Below are 21,137 nucleotides of genomic sequence, written 5' to 3'. Positions count from 1 at the left end.
TAAAGGTCAACAGACAGAAGGAATGTGAAATGCCTTTCAAAACCCATGATCACAGAGAGGTGTGGTTAAAATCAGTGAGTCACAAAACAAAAATCCAAAAGACACAAATGAGGGAAAGGGAGGAGGGAGGAGAGGGAGATGAGAGGGTGTGGGAGAATAAATATACATTATATTCACGTACGAAACTGACAAAGAACGAGTTTAATCAACTGAAGAAAGGTTAAGCATACCAACTAAGGAGGAAGGAGCACCAACTAAGCCAAAGAAAAGATCTGCTCTGCAAACAGACAAAGGAAGCAGTGTTTCTCCACGGACCACCTCAGAATGGGGCTGATTACCAGAGACGAACCATGTGACTAAAGAACTTTGAAGTAGCCATCCTCTGGGAATGGGAGGATGGGGGACTATAGTTAGGCACAGAGATCAGAATACCTGCAGAGGAGTGAAAACACAGTCCTAGAGTGTTCAAGGCTGATGCCAAGCCAGGCTCACATTCTTGCTAACAGCTTCAGTTGAGAACGCAAGCACCCTGAATAATTGCTTTGTTGTATAAACTGGGCTTCTGTTATTTGCAACCCCAAAAGCCCAACCTTAAACATAGACTTCCCATAATACTCTTGCAAGGATTGAATATGAAAATAAGACTTTTGAATGTATGGGACATTCTATGAATTCTATGAATGATCACTACTCTTCCTTCCCAAAATACTTGATGAGAATATCTATAGTCGGTAGTACTTAATCAAAATGATCTTTTTAAATTTTATTTATTTATTTATTATGTATACAATATCTAAAATTTAAATGGAATTTGTTTATGATTTCTAAGTGTGTCTCAAACCACTGAAATTTCACGAGTAATATTATGCTAGTGAAATGATTAATACTTAGCCCTTCCATTACTTCAGAATGGGGCTGACTACCAGATAGACTAATCAGTGAGTAAAGGACTTTCAACCAGCCCAAACTCTGGAAATGGGAGAGGTTCAGGAGACCAAATTCAGCCATTTGAACAATAATTCAAACATGCTTTGAAAGAAAATGTCAATAAAAATTCTGGAACTCTAGAAACCCAAGCTCATGGAAGTTCCAAGATGTTAAGCAAATACAAGTACCTTTCCTGAGTTCTGTGAAGTTACAGCAACTAGCGAGAGTGTGTGTGTAGCCTGGTGATTTGTCTTTCGGTAGCACACAAACACAATGGTCTTGTTGGGCACCGAGCCCTTTAATTTGTGAAGTCTTGCTAATTCCAAGTGTTTAGTGCCAGAATAAAACTGCAATATAATACATTCAAGACAAAACAACATGTGTAGACAAAGAGAGAATTCTGGTATGAGAGCAATAATATCTACTTATAAGATTTGTACTTTAAGTATTACACATGCAAACTGGAAATCATCATTTTGATTAATTCTCAGAAAGAATTTATAGAGGTAAAAACTTTTTCAGTGAAAAGACATGAGGCTAAGAGAAACGGATGGTTTCTGAATTCTTAATCACATGATCCTGAGACCAATAGAAGCAATATATTAATTATCAAAAGACAAACTTTCCTGTCATCTCCACAAATGAGTAACAGAGTGAATTCAAAGACTAATAAATATTTCTGACTTGATACTCAGTGTTTACTAGTGCTGTTGAGAAATATTTTTAGAAGAGTTGGAGTATATTTTTACCTTCAGTGAAGTTCAATGGCAATGGCACCGAGACAGTGTTTGTAAGCGTTAGTAAGCTCTCTCCGCTAACCAGAAAAGCAAGCTCCTCAAATCCAAGGCATGTTCCCCACACAGGAAAATAGTCTCCATTGTCATAACTCTTTGGGAGAATAAAAGAGAAAACTATGTTCATTCAAACTTTGCAGGTATGTCTTTGTCTGTCGTCTGTCTCTAACAAGAAACGCACAATATTGCTTGTTATTACTGCAACACAGATTTCTGTAGAATTTTCTGGGATTCATAAGTAGGCCACACTTAATCTGTCTTCAGAAATACTCTGAGGCAGGTTGGAAAAAGGCAGTTGTAGGCTTATTATGTCTTGACCCAAAGAGTTTTAAAGGCCATGAGTTATTTAGTCTAGCTATTAAAAGTTATTAAGCAAGTATCTCAAAAGAGTTGTTATTGAGGAAAATGTTTAGGAGAGGCCAGAAACAATAAATGAAAAATTGCTAACAATATTTTAAGGGAGAAACAGGAATCTAAGAAACTATGGCAGAAGTGCAAGTCCAAGGCGAGGCATGTATAGTGCATGGCTAACAGACAGGGCCCGACGTATGTGAACTGAAGTTCTCTGATAAAGCCACATGTGTCTTGCAGAGTCTAGACTGACTAACTAGAACTTTGTGCCTGTGTCGAGACAGCATGCTGCAGACTAAGAGCCCGAATTATCCTGAGCTATCTTTAATCTGTTTTAATAGGCATTTATTACCAACCTCTGTGCCTCACTTGATATGTTTATTAGCTACAGTCTTTGAAATACAATGCTGAACATAGCAAATATCTGGCTCTCCTCAGCCCTAAAGCTAAAACTTTTGTATGCTAGCACCTGAAGCTCACATAAGAGACCTGTCTGCTCTACTGTAGTGTGTCACCATCAACTTGGCAAACCAGTTTTTAAACTCCTTTTGTTCTGTAACTCTTTATCTTTGACTTGTACTTGGCTCAGAATAAAACCTCTCTAGCATGAGCTGTGTTGGTGTCAACATGTGGCTCTGAAGAAGGGTGAAGCTGGATGGAACAACCAAGAAGAGGGGAGTTAGTAGTGCAGGCATCACACCCGGTACATAAAAGAACAGATCAAAGAGAGGGACAAGCTGTATATACTAGCTCTGCTACTAGCTCTACTAGCTACAAGGTGTGGCTCACTCCTAGAATCCCTAAATTACATGAAACAAAAATAACAGGCTGAAACAGACACTTGATTCCTGCATAGCACATGTCTGACTGCTAAGTGGAATAAGGCTGGAGTATCTGTGAAGGAAGCAAGACTATATACTTTATGAAAGATAGCCCTCTTTATGAAAAGAGACAACCCATTTGGAGTGATTAGCAATAGCAGATTTACCTCTATGGCCTTGTTGAAAAATATTCTGGCTGTACTGGAATACTCTGACTGTGATATGCTAGCACTTCCTCCAGGAAAAAGGATTCTGAAACAAAATCAATTAAGATATAAAAATATATCTTAATTCTCCATTCACCAAGTAAATAAATATGCTTCATTTAAAAATGTCGTTATTACTGTTACATAATTACCATATATATATTCAAGTATACATATATAATATTTATAATTCTAGCCATTCAGAAACTATTGTGGTTAATAATTTTGCACATATTCTCTTAAAACTTCAATAAACAAGCTCGTTGAACAAAATATAATCTGAACAAAACAAAAGCAGAAAAAATAAAGGAAGAGAGACTGAAGAGGGTGGAGATGAAGAAGCAAATCTCCAGGTGTGGCTGGCTATGAGTAAGGTGATCAGTAAGGCCAAGCCAACTATAAATACACATCTATTTTAAGTCCCAAGAGAGAATAAGACTACAAAACACATAATAATCAGAACATTTACTCTGATTCGAATTAAATGTCTACAAGAATTTGCTCCTTCACAGTCCTGACACTTCTTAAGAAATAAACACAGAGCTGGGCAGTGGTGGCGCACGCCATTATTCCCAGCACTTGGGAGGCTGAGGCAGGCGTAGCTCTGTGAGTTTGAGGCCAGCCTAGTCTATAAGAGCTAGTTCCAGGACATGCTCCAAAGCCACAGAGAAACCCTGTCTCAAAACACACACACACACACAAAGAAAGAAATAAACACTGTATTAGGAAATCCTGAAAATCCACACAATTGTCATTCTCAGAAGTCTTAGATGAGTCACAAATGTTAAATTTCTTTTCATTCTAACCAAATAAATAAAATATATAAAAAAATTATGATGCTTTTATATCAGGTTTTTAGATTAATGTTAAATATTTTAATTCTTTAACACATATTGAAATAACCACTATATTGAAAATACAATAGTTTTCAATATATCCTTGAGATAACAAAGGCTATTCAAAAGTGGTCTGGCTTTTCTGGCCAACAAAAGTTGGACTAAACATATTAAGTTCTAAACTTCTAAAAAATATTTGAATATCAGTTTGTAATATTATGCTGGAGTCTTTTATTTTGAATTTATCTGTGTGTGTGTGTGTGTGTGTGTGTGTGTGTGTGTGTGTGTGTTAGAGAGAGAGGTGTCTGAGCACAGAATGTATGTTTTCTTTCCACATGTGGGGACGAATTCACCTCACTAGGCTTGTGTGACAAGCACATTTAGGCCCTCTTACCAGCCAGAGGCCATTTTTGCATTGAAAAAATCCGTCATTCTTCTTCTATGATTCAGGCTTGGTGTCAGCCTGTGACAAGACTGGTTTCCATTGTCAGGAAACTAAGTCTGTGTGCTGAAACACTACTCCAGACCACAGCAGGAAACCCTGATAACTGGAGGAGACCAATCCCCATTAAGCTTGTATTTTAAAAGCTGCCTCTGACCACACCCAATTCGTGGGACCTTATAGTTCTTTACACAGTAAAACTGGCCCAACATCCCCAGATAACAGTTTCCCTGAGCACAGGCTCCATACTTTGTCTGGTATGTGTTCTCCCATAAGACAGTGTGAAGTTCACTCCCCGTTACCTCAGGGAAAGTATTTTTTGAGCTTACATTATTATACTTTATTTTTTCTGTTTCCATTCAGAGACAGTAAATTACAACTGTCTAGCATAATTTTCACCAATCTAATGCCCAGCTTCAGAGTCTGTGCTGTGGAGAGGGAGTCAGTCTCTGGGAGGATGTCAGTGTCTTAACTTCCTAGGTGTCTTAACACAACTCCTCAAGCTGAAAGCAACGAAAAGTAGTTTTCATTGGATTTCAAATCCCGTTTTATGGGCTAACTACTCACATATTTTATGGTGAAGCAGAGAAATTTTTTAAAGAACTGTTCAAATTACCTCTGAAAGATGATCAACCAGTAATCTCAGACAAAGGACTTGAATATTTCAAAATATTTAGGCACTTAAACAAAAATTAAGTTAAAAATCATGGGTCCCGTAAGTAACAATTACACATTCCTACTTGCTTCCTGCTCAGGATTATGACTGACCCTGAACCTTAGGGACCAGGCAAGTCCTCTACCACTGGGCTGCACTCCCGGCCTTTTTGTCTTTTTCTTTCTCAGACTGGTGAACTTTCTGCTCTCTTCTCTCGGGCTCCCAGAGAACTGGAATTACAGTACAGGCTTCAGCCTCCAGGTCTTGTCCTACCTCTCATTCTTCACTGCAGCTTTACATCTCCCTTCAAAACAGCCAACAGAAGCACTTGGGGAGTTATCAGAAAACTTTAATATGTGCACACTGACACACTGTCTTAAGACTTGATACAATATCAAGCCAACTTACCCATTGATAGATCTGAAAAGTTCTGTATATTGTGTAAGTGGAAGATCGAGCCTGAAAATAATAATAAAAAAAAAAGTTTTATAAAGGAAATCATTTCTGAAGCCTAAGAAAAAAGAAGTCACCACCTTAATTTTTAAACATTTAAATAAAAAATTAAGTCTTTTTAGGTATTGCAGATTGAACCCAAGGCCTTGAACATACAGGGCAAGTGCTACAACACTTTTACCTAAATATCAGACAATACTGCATTTCCACATTAGAGGTATTCTTGTCAAGCTATGAAAATCACAGGCTTATACCCTGTGTAGCTAATCAGAAATGTTAATCTGTTTTTCTGGGATTAATTACATTCAATATTTTAAAGTATATGCTAATATAATCAAACACCGAACACTAGTAATATCTATTAGCCAAGAAACCTAAAAATATTCAGCCATTTTATATAAAGACAAAAAATTTGAAAGTTTTATGGGGCTGGAGAAATGGTTCAACAGTATAAAGTTCTTGCTGCTGTTCTAGAACATCCAAGTCCAGTTGTCCTGGGACAGAGATGCTAATTCCGGCCTACGTGACAGAGCTGGCATACAGAGCAAGAAGATAGAAAGACGTGACAAAATGGGCATAAAAAGGTGTGGTCAAAGGTGTGGGCATGACTAAAGCCATTCACCTGGTTACCTGGGAAACAAAATGCTAGTGAATTTCGCCCTCAGTTTATGGCTGTTTGGAGAATAAATGCAGAGGAATTTTCAGTATGTGAACTCAGGATTTCATGAGGGTTCACTAAGAATCTCCTTCCTAATAATGCTATATGAGTTGTGTCTTTATTCCCATGCCTCCATGTGGGTTCAGACAGATAGTTTATGTTGGGGATGGACTTTGGCACAGGCTCCAGGGGAGAACGCCACACAATGTCCACTGGTTAAACCAGGAGGGTTACAAAACAAAAACAAAGCAGACATGAAGATGGGAAGGGGTTCGCTGGGATGAGAGGGTGGTTGGCAGGGGTGGGAGGAAATAGTAAAAGACAAGGCTGCTTACAACATCATACACTTTGGTTGTAGGACACAAAGAAATCAGTCTTGAACTGAGCAGGAAGTTCTCCTGCTGGCTGGCTTTCCTGGCGCTGGAAGATGCTACACTGGCTTCTGGCAGAGGAAAGACACCAAAGGTCCTACCTAGCACTAGATTCTACATGATGAAATAACAGACCTGCCAAGAAAGATGCAGCCACTGAACAATAGTGGCAAGACAGTCTGTGAGAATAAACAACCATTCCCTTGCTTGAATTTGAAGCCTGTCCCGCAAGAGGGCTTTCATCAATGGTACTGTAAACATAGTTAAAACCCATGGCTGAACTCACAGTAGCTATGGTTACAGGCATGAAACTTACACAAGATCAAGCCAGTTAAAAGTTCCAGCAGATATGGGGGAGGGGCTACCAAGGCCCCACCCCTAGCTAAGGAGCTGATGGCAGTTGGTGGCTGAAGGGAGAGGAGAGTCACTTTTCTTTTGAGATATTGGTAGGTTGTCCATGCCCCAGTGGATATGAATATGAGCCCTTAATTGGATGTACTGGCTGAAAAATGTATTTTTTCAACAGACATGAAGTTGAAAGGGAAATGTGCTTGGTGTGGGCTGGGAGTCCTACAGGAAGTTGGAAGAGGGAAGGGGTGAATATGATCAGGATACATTGTATACGTGTATGAAAATTTCAATGAAACTTTGAACTATTATTTTTAAAAGGGTAGGAATGAGTGGTATGATCATAATGCATGATATACATGCATGAAACTGTCAGAGAAATTTTAAAAAACCTTCTCAACAGTTATGAGAAATAACTTCCTCTCTCCACAATCAAAATGAGCCCAATACTGATGGCACAAGTCTAGCTTCAGTGGCATGGAAAGCCATGGAGTCACCAGTGCCAGACGGCAACAGCTCTCCTACTGACAGGAAGATCTAGGGAACTATTTTCAAAAGCCAAAAATTTAGTCTTCTGATTTATAAATGTTCAGAACTATTTTAAATGCTTTGTGAACTGACTGAGTGTATTCTAAAACATATGGGCCAGCTTGGGCTGTGGTGTTCAACCTTTCAGGACCCTGTCTTTTCTAATAGTCCCACAGTTGGGAATGGCAACCTGAAAGTACCAAGTCCTGAGAAAGGTGATCAGAAAGGGTAGGCTAAAACCAAGGTCAAGCATCACCTACAGCAGAATTCTGCCCAGGTCTCCCATCTACCTTCTCCCCTCTACCAGAAAGTGTCCCCAGCAACCAATCTAACAGTAATGCTGCAAAAAAAACTCTCTTCATTGTACACATAGGATTTCTGCCCCATACATTATAGTTACTACAGGATCACATGATCCCAATTACAAGCAGTAAGTCTGAAAATCAACTTTAGTGCCAGCGCTGGAGTTTAGCCCACATGCTGCCAATCAGGTTTTCAGTATCTTGTCATAACTGCTAATATTCCACAATATTTCAAGACTCCACAGCTTCCATCACTCCCACCTATTTCTTTCTCTGCACCCTTGTATTTGATGAGTCATCTTTTTTACTGATTTCTAAGGCCACGCACCTATCACCTCCTAACCTCAGCAGCACCCCAGTCTCTTATTTCACACCCACGCTCTCAGCAGCCTCTGGGCAGGACTGCCCACTGTGATGGCTCTGCAGTGTCTCTGCAGTCAGCGGCACCAACCTCTGAAATAGGAGTCTAAAACTTCCAGAAACTTTGACACACTGTGCTGGAGACTCTCGGGGGCCTCTTACTCAGCTCTATAACTTGAGTAAATGATTTCACATGAGATCAGATTCAGCACCAACAAATTAAACACGAACCTTAAGGGTAAAGACAGTTGTCAAATGTGCAAGGTGAAACAAGACAATCCTTAGGAATCTCAACATAAAGACTGTTTTTTTTTTTTTATAAAACCTTAAATCTGAGGTTCTCCAACCTGTGAGTCATAACCCCTTTAGTAAACCGCTATCTCCAAAAATATTTACATTAGGACAGATAACAGTAGCAAAATTACTGTTATGAAGTAGCAAAAGAAAATAATTTAATAGCGAGGGGTCACCACAACACGAGGAACTATATTAAAAGGTCATAGTATTAGGAATGTTGAGAACCACTACTCTAAATCATAATATTTGCCTTTTGAATACTAATAGTATATAAATTATAACTCCTTATTGCAATTATTTGCACAATAGGTTGCAATAGTGTTTTGTGCATGAATTTTCACAATAGATTAGATGAGAATTCTACAAGATTCTCATGCACTGATTTTAGCTCAGTCATATTATCATAAAATAAATACTTTTGTAAAGGTGTTTTTACTACTATATTTCTTTAAGGATGTGTGTGTGTGTGTGTGTGTGTGTGTGTGTGTGTGTGTGTATGTGTGTTTGTGTGCATGCACGCATGTGAGTTGGATCCACAGAGCTAAAGCTCCAAGTGGTTGTGAGCTGCCCTACACAGGTTCAGGGAGGCTCTAGAAGAACATCAAGTGCTCTTAACCACTGGGGCATGTCTCCAACCCCAAACTGAACTCCTTTAAAACTAAAATACCTCTCATTGACCCTACAGCAATACTAATACAGTCATCACTGACAAGCTTTCAGCAGATGGGAAAGTATATTTATAGTCATCTTCTAAAATATATCCTTCATCCCTGAGGTGTTTCCTTATGCGAGTAGTCAGCAGGAAGCTGACTAAACTGGAGATTCTACTATGATTTTTATGGTGTCTGTGAGGAGTGTCTTTTCTGGGGTGAAGGAAGCGATCATGTCTTTCTCAATGCTAACAGACATATAGCATACTTCAGTGACATTATAGACTCACAGAACTTTAAAAACAACTTAATGGGAGTCTACAGGCAATAAGTTTATGGCTGAAATCAAAGGCAACATCATTCCATTTAATGATGCAATCATAGGAAAGTCATTTTAGAGATAAAAGATGACTCTTTACAGCCTTGGTGGAAATCCCAGAAGCATACCTTATGGGTACAACTCTCGCACCTGCGGACTCCAAGTACTTCACATAGGATGCAGCAATGTAGTATTTTCCCAGGTTTCTCATCTCCTTGGTACTGCATTTTTGCATTAATACTCCTAAATTTCAAAAAAGTATTAATTTCAAGCAATGTAATTTATTTCTTCCTCAAAACTGAATGGCGGCATAATGCAAATGTCACTATTTTGGTTTCTCAGTTCACAGACCTGCATCTCCTCCAAGTCTACATATAGTCATTGGGAGAGCAGTGGAGAAGGGTGATCGCAGTTTGTTACCACACCAGGAAAGTTCCAGAAGTCCCCAAAGAATGTTTATAATAGCCCCAGCTTTCTTCACACAACCATAGACAACTCACTAAGTGTCTATAGGGTGCCAACCCCTTGCCCCAAAAAGACACATTTCTATACTTGTCAGCAAAGTCAAGGTGGAAATACCTTTCATCTCCATCTATCTAGGTAACCAGCATTCACCACACCCATTGAGACTATTAACAGGTCTTTATCCTTTCTGAAAAAGCCCTCAAACTTTAGTTTCCCACAGAAATAAAGCTGACGACATCACCATCCCCTCATCCATTCACTATGGCTTAATCACACTGTTTGCCAGGCACTGAACTAGGTACTAAGGACACCGGAATTAAAGAAAAAGAAAAGAAAAATCTTTACCCTGCAGGCTTTAATGCTAGTGGGTGGAAGAGGAAAGAGGTTAAGACAAACAATACAGAGATTTGTTTTTGGATCCAATTATGAGGGCTGGTGCTTGTGTCAAGAAGGAAGACAAAGAAATAGGTGTTCCATTTACAATGTCCCTTAAACAGGGTGGCAAGTCTTCAGAGCGGTGGAGCAAGTCCTTCTGGGGAAGATACAATGTGCCGCTTAATCCAAAGCATCAGTGGGGTGGTGCAATGAACCATACACCCACATGTCGAAGAAGAGAAATTCAGGGCAAAGAACAGTACCATGCCAAGGTCATGAGTTAGCTGGTCACTCTGCAAGAAGTCCATCAGACTGGAAACATGTCAGAGAAAGGAAGAAGGCAACGGTTAATGGAACAGAGATACGCAGGCCAATAGAGGCTACCATCTTCATTATATTCCCCAGAGGTTACTGGAACTTCATAAGCTCTGCGACTTCATGCTCTGTCCCTCTCATCTCTCTGAATTCCCCTTACCAGCGAAACCCAAGTCCAGCACACTGACGTCCAACATTCATCAATGAATGACAGGGCATGCTTAACATGTACAGTGTCTTGGATCCAGCCCTGGCCTCCAGAAAGTAAACAACGAAAAAAACATCACATCTGCGCCTTGACTATCTGTGACTCTGTGAGACAGCCTGTCACTCGAACTGTCTCAGTGAGACAATCGCATTGGTATTCTTGGTGTCTTACAATAGTTGACGGGAATCACTCCTGAATATCAAATGTATCTAGTAAGAATGTTTCTCTCCTCCCCATCAGATAAAGATGGTCTTCACAATGAAAACTAAGAAGAGCACAGAAGTACCCTGGGAGACAGAGTGATGTAAAGCAGGAGGGGAGGTACTATAAGGACTGCATGAAGAATCGTGGGAACCCAAGTGCCTGCAACAGTAAATCAATTCCACTATCACACCCCAGCCCACTCATTTCTCCCATTCCTAGGCAAAGAGTTCAGACTGTAAGCCCTGTCTCTCAACATGTGCCCCCAATGCCATGTGCACTTCAGGGTATCTCACAACGTCTGTGGCTATCTTGTCCTTGACTCCTTGGTGTTCCCTAAAGTAGTAGCTTACACAGACTATGTGCTCCATCAACTATATTATCTTAATTGATTGGGTAGAGGAGGCTTCAAGATGGCTTAACAGTAGGTATAGGCACTTGTTGCTGAGCCTGAGGACCTGAGTTCAATCCCCAGGGCCCACATGGAGAGAGGAGAGAACTGACTCCTAAAGTTGTCTTTTGACCTTCATAGGTGCATGTGACAAGCATACAATATAGCTGATAACTGTAAATATAAAAGAAAAACTACACATGCAAAATAACCATAAATATAAAAGAAAAAATGCAATTGATCAGGTTAACCAAAAGCATGCTTTTGCCATACTCAACTGAGAGTTGCTTCGATTCTAAAAAATAAAATGAATCTTCTGTCATTGTTTTTTTTTTCTTTCTTTTCCCTAAACCTACAAATACAATTCACTACATATGTTACATGATTCAACTTGAATAACCTAACCATCACCAGAAACAGCTTTGGCAGAAAGGTTCCAAATGTTAGTGAACAACCCATTTGAAAACTGGGTCATTCCCAAATTCATAAACAAATTTTCTAGTTTCTGTTTAGTGCTCAACTGTAACACCAATCAAACGGCATAATCCTACTTATGCTTACCCATAAACATCTTTTGTCCAATTTTAACCAAAATTTCTCCTTGGTGGCTTTTCAAATGTCTGACATGATTGCAAACCAATTTTACCACCTGAAATGCAAATATCCTGGAAACTATTACATGCTCTACTTTTCAAATAGAACTGACATTCGGATCCTCAGAGCCACTGTTGTCACTTGATGCCAAGAATGGCAAAGTCCAAGCCACATTTTAATTCCTTACCTATTTCACTTTTCTATTTTATTTATTGTGTCTTCATTTATGTCCTAAACCAAGGAAATGTGAGTAAATTTAACCATGTGCAGAATTTCTGGGATAAGAAAGGCAGGGAAAATGGTGGGGACACAGGGCAGGAAAAGTACCCCTCACACTGGAGTCTGGTTGAATCCTCCCACCAGCTAACACTCAAGAGTGGATTCATGTTTATAAAGGTGTTTCTCCCTTCTCTGTGGTACACCTTTAATTTTCTAGGAGTTTCACATCATTTGCAGTAAGACATATCCTAACCCCTTATTCTGCTCAACCCTTGAAGTTCTGGTTTTATCCTGTTCAGAACATCTCTGCATCCTCCTTACAATCTTAATTATCATCATGGAAAAAGAGAACAGGAATAAAGAGGGAGGTCCTGTGGACACCTCTTGAACAATGACCACTTGGTCATTAGAAGTGGAGTCTTCTGTGTAGACTCCACGCTTTCCCATGCTTCATTTTTACACTGAGAGTCTCTCTTAACACTTTTGATAGATCCCAGATCGGCTTCACAACTCGCTCTCCCTAAAATTCTTTTCGCTCAAAAGCGGAAGCCTCAAATCCAGACTTTGCCCGAGCTGTGTGCTTCCTGAAGTTCACGGGACCGCCCCAGGCTGCTTTGATGAGAAACAGCGGGCGTCGGGGATCCGCACACCTCTCCGGAGCAGTGACAGCTTCGCGGGCTGCCCCTCGTCGACACCCGTCCCCACCCTAGCCGTCCTAGCCGTGGTCCCGGGCCTCCTTACCGATGATGGGTTTCTTCGGGCCGCGCTTATGGGGTCTGGATAGCCCGGGGCTCGGAGGCCCGCACAGCAGCAAAGCCAGCACGCACAGCAGGTGGCCCAGGCTCGCCATCGCCCCCTGGCCCGCCCGCGCCTCCGGCCGCCTTTCAAAGGCTCTGCGATGCGGCGCGCGCACTGGTGGGGTCTGGCAGGGGCGCGGCCCCGCGGCCTGGGCGGTGCTCGAGCCTCGAGGGCGCGCACGGCCGCGCCGCTCAGGCCTATGGGAAATGCAGTCCGGGCGCGCGCGGGCGGCGGCCTCGGGGCGGGGGCGGGCGGCTCAGGGAGCGTGCTCGGCGCCGCCCCATCGCCCTGCGCGCGACCCGCGACCCGCGGCCCCGCGAGAGGCACGCGCCGGGCGACCGCTGCTGAGACTGTGGAGACGCGGTGGGTGGACTCCTGCTGGCCTCCGCGTGCTGTGAGTTCTCCCTGAGAACTATTATGTCTCCGGGAGAGGACGCCCACGCCCCAGAACCGAGGCGACCAGACCAGGACCTGAGGGCGACCTCGGGTCCCGCCTGGCCCTGTGTGGTAACCAAGTAGCGGAGGCCTGTGAGGTTCTAGAAGTCGCCAAAGAACTCTGCTGCATAAAAGCATAGGTCCCTGGCTCAGATATGCTGACCGCATTCGATGTTAGGACGCGGGATGACTTCCTGGAGACATTCTACTGATCTCAATTTATTTGGGCACACGGACTTCTGGAGGAACTGAAGAGCAGACCACAGAGGACACCTTCACGCGCCGGTCCCCTTGCCTTAGAACTGGGTTAAGGGAAGGACTGACTCCTGGAACCTACCCCAAAAGGGCATAATCAGGCCACACTCAAAGGATGCTTGGTCCTTGATGAGCGTCGTTGTTAGCGCCAGTCCCAGAAAAGTACTAGTTATCATATAAAATAATGATAAGAGCAATAGCTAAGCAATTAAAGGCTCAGGCTGACAAATGTATTTTGAAGGTACAGGAAGAATGCATGCGTTCATAGCCTGCAGCACAGAAGTTCCTATTTGTCAAGGCTCAGTTAGACTCCAGATTAAAATAGAAAAAAATCTATTGAAGATGAACAGATCTATTGAATGGTGTCTTTCTGTAAAAGGCTTACGCTTTAGAAAAAAAAGGCAGAGTGTGACTTGTGGAAAGAACAACAGCAAAGTTCTGGCAGGCATCAAGAAAAACAAATGCAAAGGAAGAATACTGCAGAAGGGTGTGGTGAGTGATAAGTCCTAAAGGATGTGGTGAAAGATAGTGAGAAAATGCCAAGCAGGTTTGGGCCTAATTGAGTTGATAAGGATCTATTGTAAGTATGCATCTATGCTGGAGGAGAAATTGACTCTTCACAAAGGGGGATAATTGCCTGCAATTAATCAAAACAATCAACTCGAGATGAAGAAGTGATAAGTGGGAAAGGTGAAGTACTAGACTTTGGTAGGTAAATATAGGTTTATGTGTGTGTTCATAACTTTGATGGTCAGATGTGTTCATAAAACCAGCTTACGACCATAAAAAAAAAACATTTACAATGAAGTATTATTGAAAATGAATGGGTTGGTCCGTGATAAAGTGGTAGATTGCTAGTTATTTTAACTCTTTTGGGAAGGTATTAGGTAATGTCAGATACCACATATTCTGTAATCTACCACTTCTCAGATAATAAGTATGTGCCTACAGTGTAACCTTGCTATGGTGTGGCACCCTTCTCCCCTCACACATATGCTTGAAGCTTTGTCCTCAGTGAGACCATGCTGACATGGAAAATTTAAAAGGTAGGGCCTAATGAAGGTAAGTAGGTCAGTCCGACTCCACCTTCATTAATCAACTGATATTATCTCAGAGGTGTGGATCTGGTCTGGTTGGAGTGGAGTGTTACTGTATATGGAGTAAGGCTAGTCCCTTGGGGGGTCTCCTGCTTCCTCTTTTCTACCATGTCAGCTCTTCACTTCCTATGTGTTCTGCTAACTGTAATGGCATTGGCCATAAGGCTCACCTGAAACCAACAAATGCTAGTTTCTCTTAGAACAGAGACCTACCCTTTAGTTAAAACCTTTTTATTTAAACAGAAAAGGGGAGGTGATGTGGGAGTCCCCTCTGTGTGTTGCTTGTATTGGTAAATGAATAAAGAAACTGCCTTGGCCTAATAGGGCAGAACTTAGGGAGACGGAGAAGACAGAACTGAATTCTGGGAGGAAGAAAGCAGAGTCAGGAGACGCCATGGACCTGCCACCAGAGATAGATGTGGTGAGATTTTGTTGGTAGGCCCCACCTCGTGGTGATATACAGATTAATAGAAATGGGTTAAATTAATATGTAAGAGTTAGCCAATAAGGAGTTAGAGCTAATGGGCCAGCAGTGATTTAATTTAAAAAAAAAAAAAACTGTGTACACTAAGAAGCCAGATCTCACAGCCTAAAGAATCAGGCAATGCAACTCTCTCCCTGAGACAGGCAGTCAAGAAGTTGCCACAAATCTGTGTTCCTAACCACTACCTGGCTTCTCTGTGCACTTTGTCACATATGTAATCCCGGATCAAATCAAGTGATGTGAAGCATCCTACCAACCATCATCTTTTATAAAAATAAAAAAAAAGAAAGAAAGAAAGCCAGATGTGTGTTGCACACCTTTCATCTCAGCACTCAAGAGGCAGAGGCAGCTGGATCTCTGTGAGGTCAAGGTCAGCTGAGGTTACACAATGAAACGCTATAGAGAGCAATGTGTGCTCATGTGGTGTATATTTTAAGTATGAAAGCCACGTATTTCCCATGTCCAGTGGATTTCTCTGAAAGCTCCTCTGGCTTCTCTAACATTAAGCTTTCCCTCTTACTGAAACACCTGTCCAGGATTTAAAGAGAATCCTCTCATGTGGGGCCTGTTATGTTGTCATTTAGTCATTTGCCTGGAACTTAAAGAGTTTTTTCTCCCAAGTGCCAAGATTAAAAGCATTTACCACCACTTCTGGTTTCATGGTGATTTAAATCCCATCAAGTTGGCAATTACGATCAACCATTCCAAGGCCTCAGGAAATCAAAAGGCTTCTGCCAAGCATGAGAAAGTGTTAGTCAAGTGAGGAGATAGTCTACTGAGTAGGACCAAGTCTTTACCAACTATACATCTGTCAAGGACTGATCCCTAGAATACATTTTTAAAAATTCAAAAAAATATATACAACAGCAAAAATTAAACAACCTAATTAACAACATGAGTAATAAAATAGTTCTTAAAGGATGAAACACAAATAACTAATAAATACATGAAAAAACATTCAACCCGCTAGCTGTCAGAGAAATATGAATTAAAACTACATTGATCCCTCACCTCAATCAGAATGATAGTCATTAATGACATTAATGAAATAACAAATGCTAAGTGAGATATGGACAAAAGGAACTAAGGTTCTGTTGACTAAAGTATAAAGTAGTTTATCTTCTACACAGATCAGTATGGAAGTATTGCAAATACAATTTAAACAAGTATTTTCAATTTCCATATTTCCAAAGAACAAAAGAGAAACTATTTGAAAATCTCAGTGGATATTGGGTGGTGGTGGCACACACCCTTAATCCCAGTACTCAGGAGTCAGAGGCAGGCGAATCTCTGTGAGTCCAAAGCCACCCTGGCCTAAAAAGCAAGGACAGGCTCTTAAGCTACACAGAGAAACCCTGTCTCAAAAAACCAAAAAAGAAACCTCATTGGGTAAAGGGGTCTATCACCAAGTGTGACGACCTGAGTTTAATTCCCAGGACCCACGTGATGAAAGCAGAGCATCAATTTATTGAAGTTATCTTTTGACCACATATGCACTGTAGCATGGGCATGCTCACTCCACACAGACAGAATAAATAAAATGTAACAAAAGTTAATTTATATATTTTTTATATTTTTGGTTGTGAGCCTAGCCTTTAACGACTGAGCCATCCCTCCAGGCCCAAAAGTTAATTTAAAAAACTAGATTAAAAGTATATCTATCATAAATCTAGCTATAGCATTCCTGGGTATTTATCCAGGAGACTCCAAGTCAGCATATCACAGAGATTATTGCATATTGATGTTTATTGCAGCACTGTTCACAATAGGTGCATTATGTAACCAACCTAGAGATGGAGCAACAAAAGAGAAGATACCGAAGAGGTGGTATATATACACAATGGAATTTTTTCAGCCATAAAGAGCAAAGTTATGTCATTTGAAGGAAAACGGATGCAACTAGAAATAATCATATTAAGTGAGTTGAGATGGTCAGAAAAGCAAATATTTAATATTTTCTCTCAGGTATGGTTTCTAATCTTTATAAAGATATACAAGATCATTTGTATATATAGGGCATGAAGTAGAAATTTTCTAAAGGAACCAAGAGAACTTAAGAGATGAGAAGGGGAAAGGGAAGAGTTAAGAATAGGATGAGGGATACATTCGGCATCCTATTAATGTATACTGTTAATCCCACTAGCAAGAATACGACCATTAGGGCTGGAGAGATTGCTCAGTGGTTAAGAGCACTAGCTGCTCTTCCAGAGGTCCTGAGTTCAATTCTCAGCAGCAACGTGGTGGCTCACAACCATCTGTAATGAGATCTGGTGCCCTCTTCTGGCCTGCAGCCATACATAGAGACAGAATGTTGTGTACATAATAAATAAATAAATAAAATCTTAAAAAAAAAAAAGAATACGACCACTATCACAAGTTTTGAACCAAATTTGACACAAACTTTAATTAAATACTGGCCAGGACAAAAGACACTAACCAGGTCAGAGAATGGCCACAAATTATGTTAGGTGCTTATTAAAGGCACTATATTCTTCCTGACTTCACCCATTGGGAGCAAATATACATCCCGACAAACTTCTTGCCTCTGTGTGATCAAGTACATCCTGTGCAGTTGGGGCAACCAAGCTTGTTTATAGAAGCGGAAACACCTGGCTTGTTATCGCACATAAACAGCCCTCAGCATTCCAGGAATGTATCTGTCCTTGGGCAAGTGGAGCTTACAGGTTAGACGTATTTCTGTTTTATAGATCTCTTAATCACAATAATTTAAACTTAAAACATACTTTAGTCCTTAAATACTTGTATGAAAGTATTCTTATATAATGCAGAATGGTGAACTACCACTGACTCATTGTCTACAAATCTACTGTGCATTATCTATAATATTTAAGGCTGTTGGTATCCAAGGCCTCCCATATTCCAAGATGACTGAGCCACTCTCTCATACCATCCCTCTTGACAATGCATGGCTGTTTACTATTCTCATAATTGTCCTACTTGTTCCTCTCTTTGTCTTTGCCCGTGTTGTTTTTCCTTGAATGAAAATGGCCCCACAGGCTCATATGTTTGAATACTTGTTGCCCAGCTGGTAGAACTAACCAATTAGGAAGGATTAGGTAGTGCAATTGTGCTGGAGGAGATGTGTCACTAGGGACAGGCTTTGAGGTTTCAAAAGACTCATGACATTCCCTGTGTGCTCTTTGTCTCGTACTGTTCAAGAAGTGAGCTATCAGGTATTCCTGCTGCCATTGCTGGAATTACTCAGATGTCCTTTACTATATAATGTACTGTTACCCAACTGTTTCTGGTAGACTGTTTTCTCTCTCCTAAGTAATATCTGCTTAATGCTTGTAATGGATATCTTTGAATCCATAGTCACCAGGGAGTGAAACTGTAAGGATTAGGAAGTGTGACGTTGATGGAGGAAGTGTGTCACTGGGGGTGGACTTTGAGATTTCAAAAGTCTAAGCAAGGCCGAGTCTCAGTCTCTCTCTCCCTCCTTCCCTCTCTCCCTCCCTCCATCCCTCCCTCCCTTCACCCTGCCTACTACTTCTTTAGCATCATGCCTTCCATGCCTGCTGCTGCCTTGTTCCCCACCACGATGATAATAGACTTGCCTGTGAAACTCGCCCCCAATTAAATGCTTTACAAGAGTTGCCTTAGTTACAATTTCTGTTCACAGCAATGGAACAGTGAATAAGACAGAAGTTGGTACCAGGAAGTCATGTATTGCTGTGATAGACTTGCCCAAGCTGATTGCTTAAAGAATGTGGAAGACCCTGGGACTTTGGACCAGAAAACCAGAAGCAGGGCTTCAAGAGCCATACTAGTAGGAGCAGAGGAAATCATGCTTAGGTTTAGCAAAGGTGCTTAGGGCAATGTGAATTGTGAGGGCCCAATCCAAAGGTTTCAGAGGGGATGAATATTATCTGCTGACCTGGAAACCATTCTTGTGCTAGTTTGGTGAAGAATGTGGTTGCTTTTTGTCCTTGCCCTAAAAATCTACCTGATGGTGAATTGAAGAGTTTTTGATTAATGCCATTGGCAGAGGAGATTTCAAGATGGCCTAGGATTGACTGGCATGTGGTTAGTAGGGCTCAGTCTTAGGCAGATCTACAGCGTGTGACAGCTAAGAAAGCACTCTTCTGTACCAGGTACCCTCCTTAGGAGCTGTTGGCCTTTGAAACCACCTGCACCCTACCCTGAATGGTGTGGCTACTGCGTCGTAACCACTTGCCCTGGCTTTTGTAAACCTGCTTATCTCTGTGTAAGCAAGGATGAGACCGCTTTTTTTATCACTGTGTAGCAGTGAGCAAGAGGGACAACTCCTCACAGCTGAGAGGTGTGACGCCCTTTCTCAAGCACCTGCAAATTCCACCTTTAAAAACTCATGTGTAGCTCCTTCTGGGTGGCATTCCTTCAACCTGGCTCTACGGCTGTTTCTCTGCTAACAGTAATAATAAACTCAGTCATAATTTGGATTGAGTCTGTGGTCTTTACCCATAGTCTCAAAGTCCATAATAAATGAAAAAGAGCAAGCACAGCAAAAAGAAATATAAAATACACAGTTTGAGAAAAAAGGAATAATAAGAATTTTTTTTAAATTTTTGAGGCAAGTCCAGTGCTCAAAGACACACAAAGTTTAAAGAAAAACCGGATGCTAAATAGAATTAAAGGGAATACTAACCTCAGGGCAAGACCCCATCCAGCTAAACTTCCAACTTGTAAGAAGGAAGTAAAAGAAAGCAGTGAAGGAAACCATCAACAACAGAAAGCTGTTGCAAATGTAATTGAAAGCAAGTAGCATCAGCAAGCAGCAGAACTTGGCAGCTATGGCCATATGGGGCTGGCTTTAACATTGAGGATACAAGAAAGGGGTTTTTGACTCTCCCTCTGCAGCGAAGGAATACCACAGAGGCCAGGTATGTGTCAGGCGAGGTCTCTCTGCGTGAAGGCCCAAAGAAGCCACTATGTGAAACTATGAGGGGAAAGCCTGCATTGTGCTGTAGACCGCTAGATGTGGGAGATGCCAGAGGCATGCGATTCCTGCCAAGAAGAGCTGCACACTGGTTCTTGAACTGGACCTTGAGAGAGAAGTGTGTTGCAGTCCGCAGAGCTGAAAGGAAGTGGAGATTCAAAGAGCACTTTGATATCAGACATGAAATGCAGAATTTGGAGTTTGCCCTCCTGGTTTTTTGGCCTTGCTTTGGGCCAGCATTTCCCCTCTATGCTCCTTTTCATCCTTTATAGAATGGTAGTATATATCCGGTTACATTTTATGTTGGAAGCATATGATTTGCTTTTTGCTTTTGTTTTGACATGAGGTTGCAGTTAAGAGATTGCCTTTGGGACTTTTAAACAGTCTTGGGTCTGAAAGACTATGGGACTTTTAAAGTTGGACTGAATGCATTTTGCATTTTTATATGATGACTAGCCCATAGAGACCAGGGAGTGAAATGTGGTGGTTTGAATAAGAATGGCCCCCTTAGGCTCCTATGTTTGCATGCTTGGTGGAACCATGGATAGAACTGTTTGAGGATTAGAAGGGTTAGTATGGCCTTATTGCAGGAAGGGTTCAAAAGTGCATGCCTGGCCCAGTCTCCCTCTCTCTGCCTGCTGTCTGTGGATCAGGAATATAGCTCTCAGCTACTGCTTCAGCACCAAGTCTGCCTAACTGCTGCTATGCTCCCTACCGTGATGTCAATGGACCCACTTCTGAAGCTGTATGCAAGCTCCCAATTAAATGCTTTATTTTATAAGAGCTGCCTTGATCATGAATTTTTTATTTTCTATTTTTTTTCAATTTTTTGCCACAACACAGAATTTAATCCACAGTGCTGTCAAAAACAAGACATGTGGGGCTGGAGAGATGGCTCAGCAGTGAAGAGCACTGGCTGCTTTCCAGAGGACCTACGTTCAATTCTTAGCAGATGGTAGGTCTCAGGTATCTGTCACTCCAGTCCCAGATGATCTGGTACCCTCTTCTGGCCTATATAGGCACCAGGCAAATATGTGGTACGG

At 41.4% G+C, this 21,137-nt stretch overlaps 1 protein-coding gene across 2 annotated transcripts in view; it reads right to left on the bottom strand.

Annotated features, from left to right (window-relative positions):
• The window catches only part of Ggh (gamma-glutamyl hydrolase), a 20,714-nt gene extending 7,690 nt beyond the window's left edge, over nt 1-13,024 (bottom strand). The window contains exons 1-6 of one of the 2 annotated variants that reach the window (XM_026786768.1): nt 12,828-12,905; nt 10,129-10,451; nt 9,447-9,561; nt 5,441-5,491; nt 3,061-3,145; nt 1,677-1,815 (exon numbers count right to left, since the gene is read on the bottom strand). In XM_026786768.1, the coding sequence (XP_026642569.1) occupies nt 1,677-1,815; nt 3,061-3,145; nt 5,441-5,491; nt 9,447-9,553 (382 nt within the window). In that variant the 5' untranslated portion in view covers nt 9,554-9,561; nt 10,129-10,451; nt 12,828-12,905. Of the gene's footprint in view, nt 1-1,676; nt 1,816-3,060; nt 3,146-5,440; nt 5,492-9,446; nt 9,562-10,128; nt 10,452-12,827 lie in introns of both variants that reach the window. The other variant, XM_005361911.3, reaches the window with a different exon arrangement.
• Nucleotides 13,025-21,137: the final 8,113 nt, after the last annotated feature.

This window comes from Microtus ochrogaster, linkage group LG5 (genome assembly GCF_000317375.1).
Source record: "Microtus ochrogaster isolate Prairie Vole_2 linkage group LG5, MicOch1.0, whole genome shotgun sequence".
Taxonomy (NCBI): Eukaryota; Metazoa; Chordata; class Mammalia; order Rodentia; family Cricetidae; genus Microtus; species Microtus ochrogaster.
Note: the sequence above shows the minus strand (reverse complement) of the source record. Positions and strands in the feature narration are given on the sequence as shown.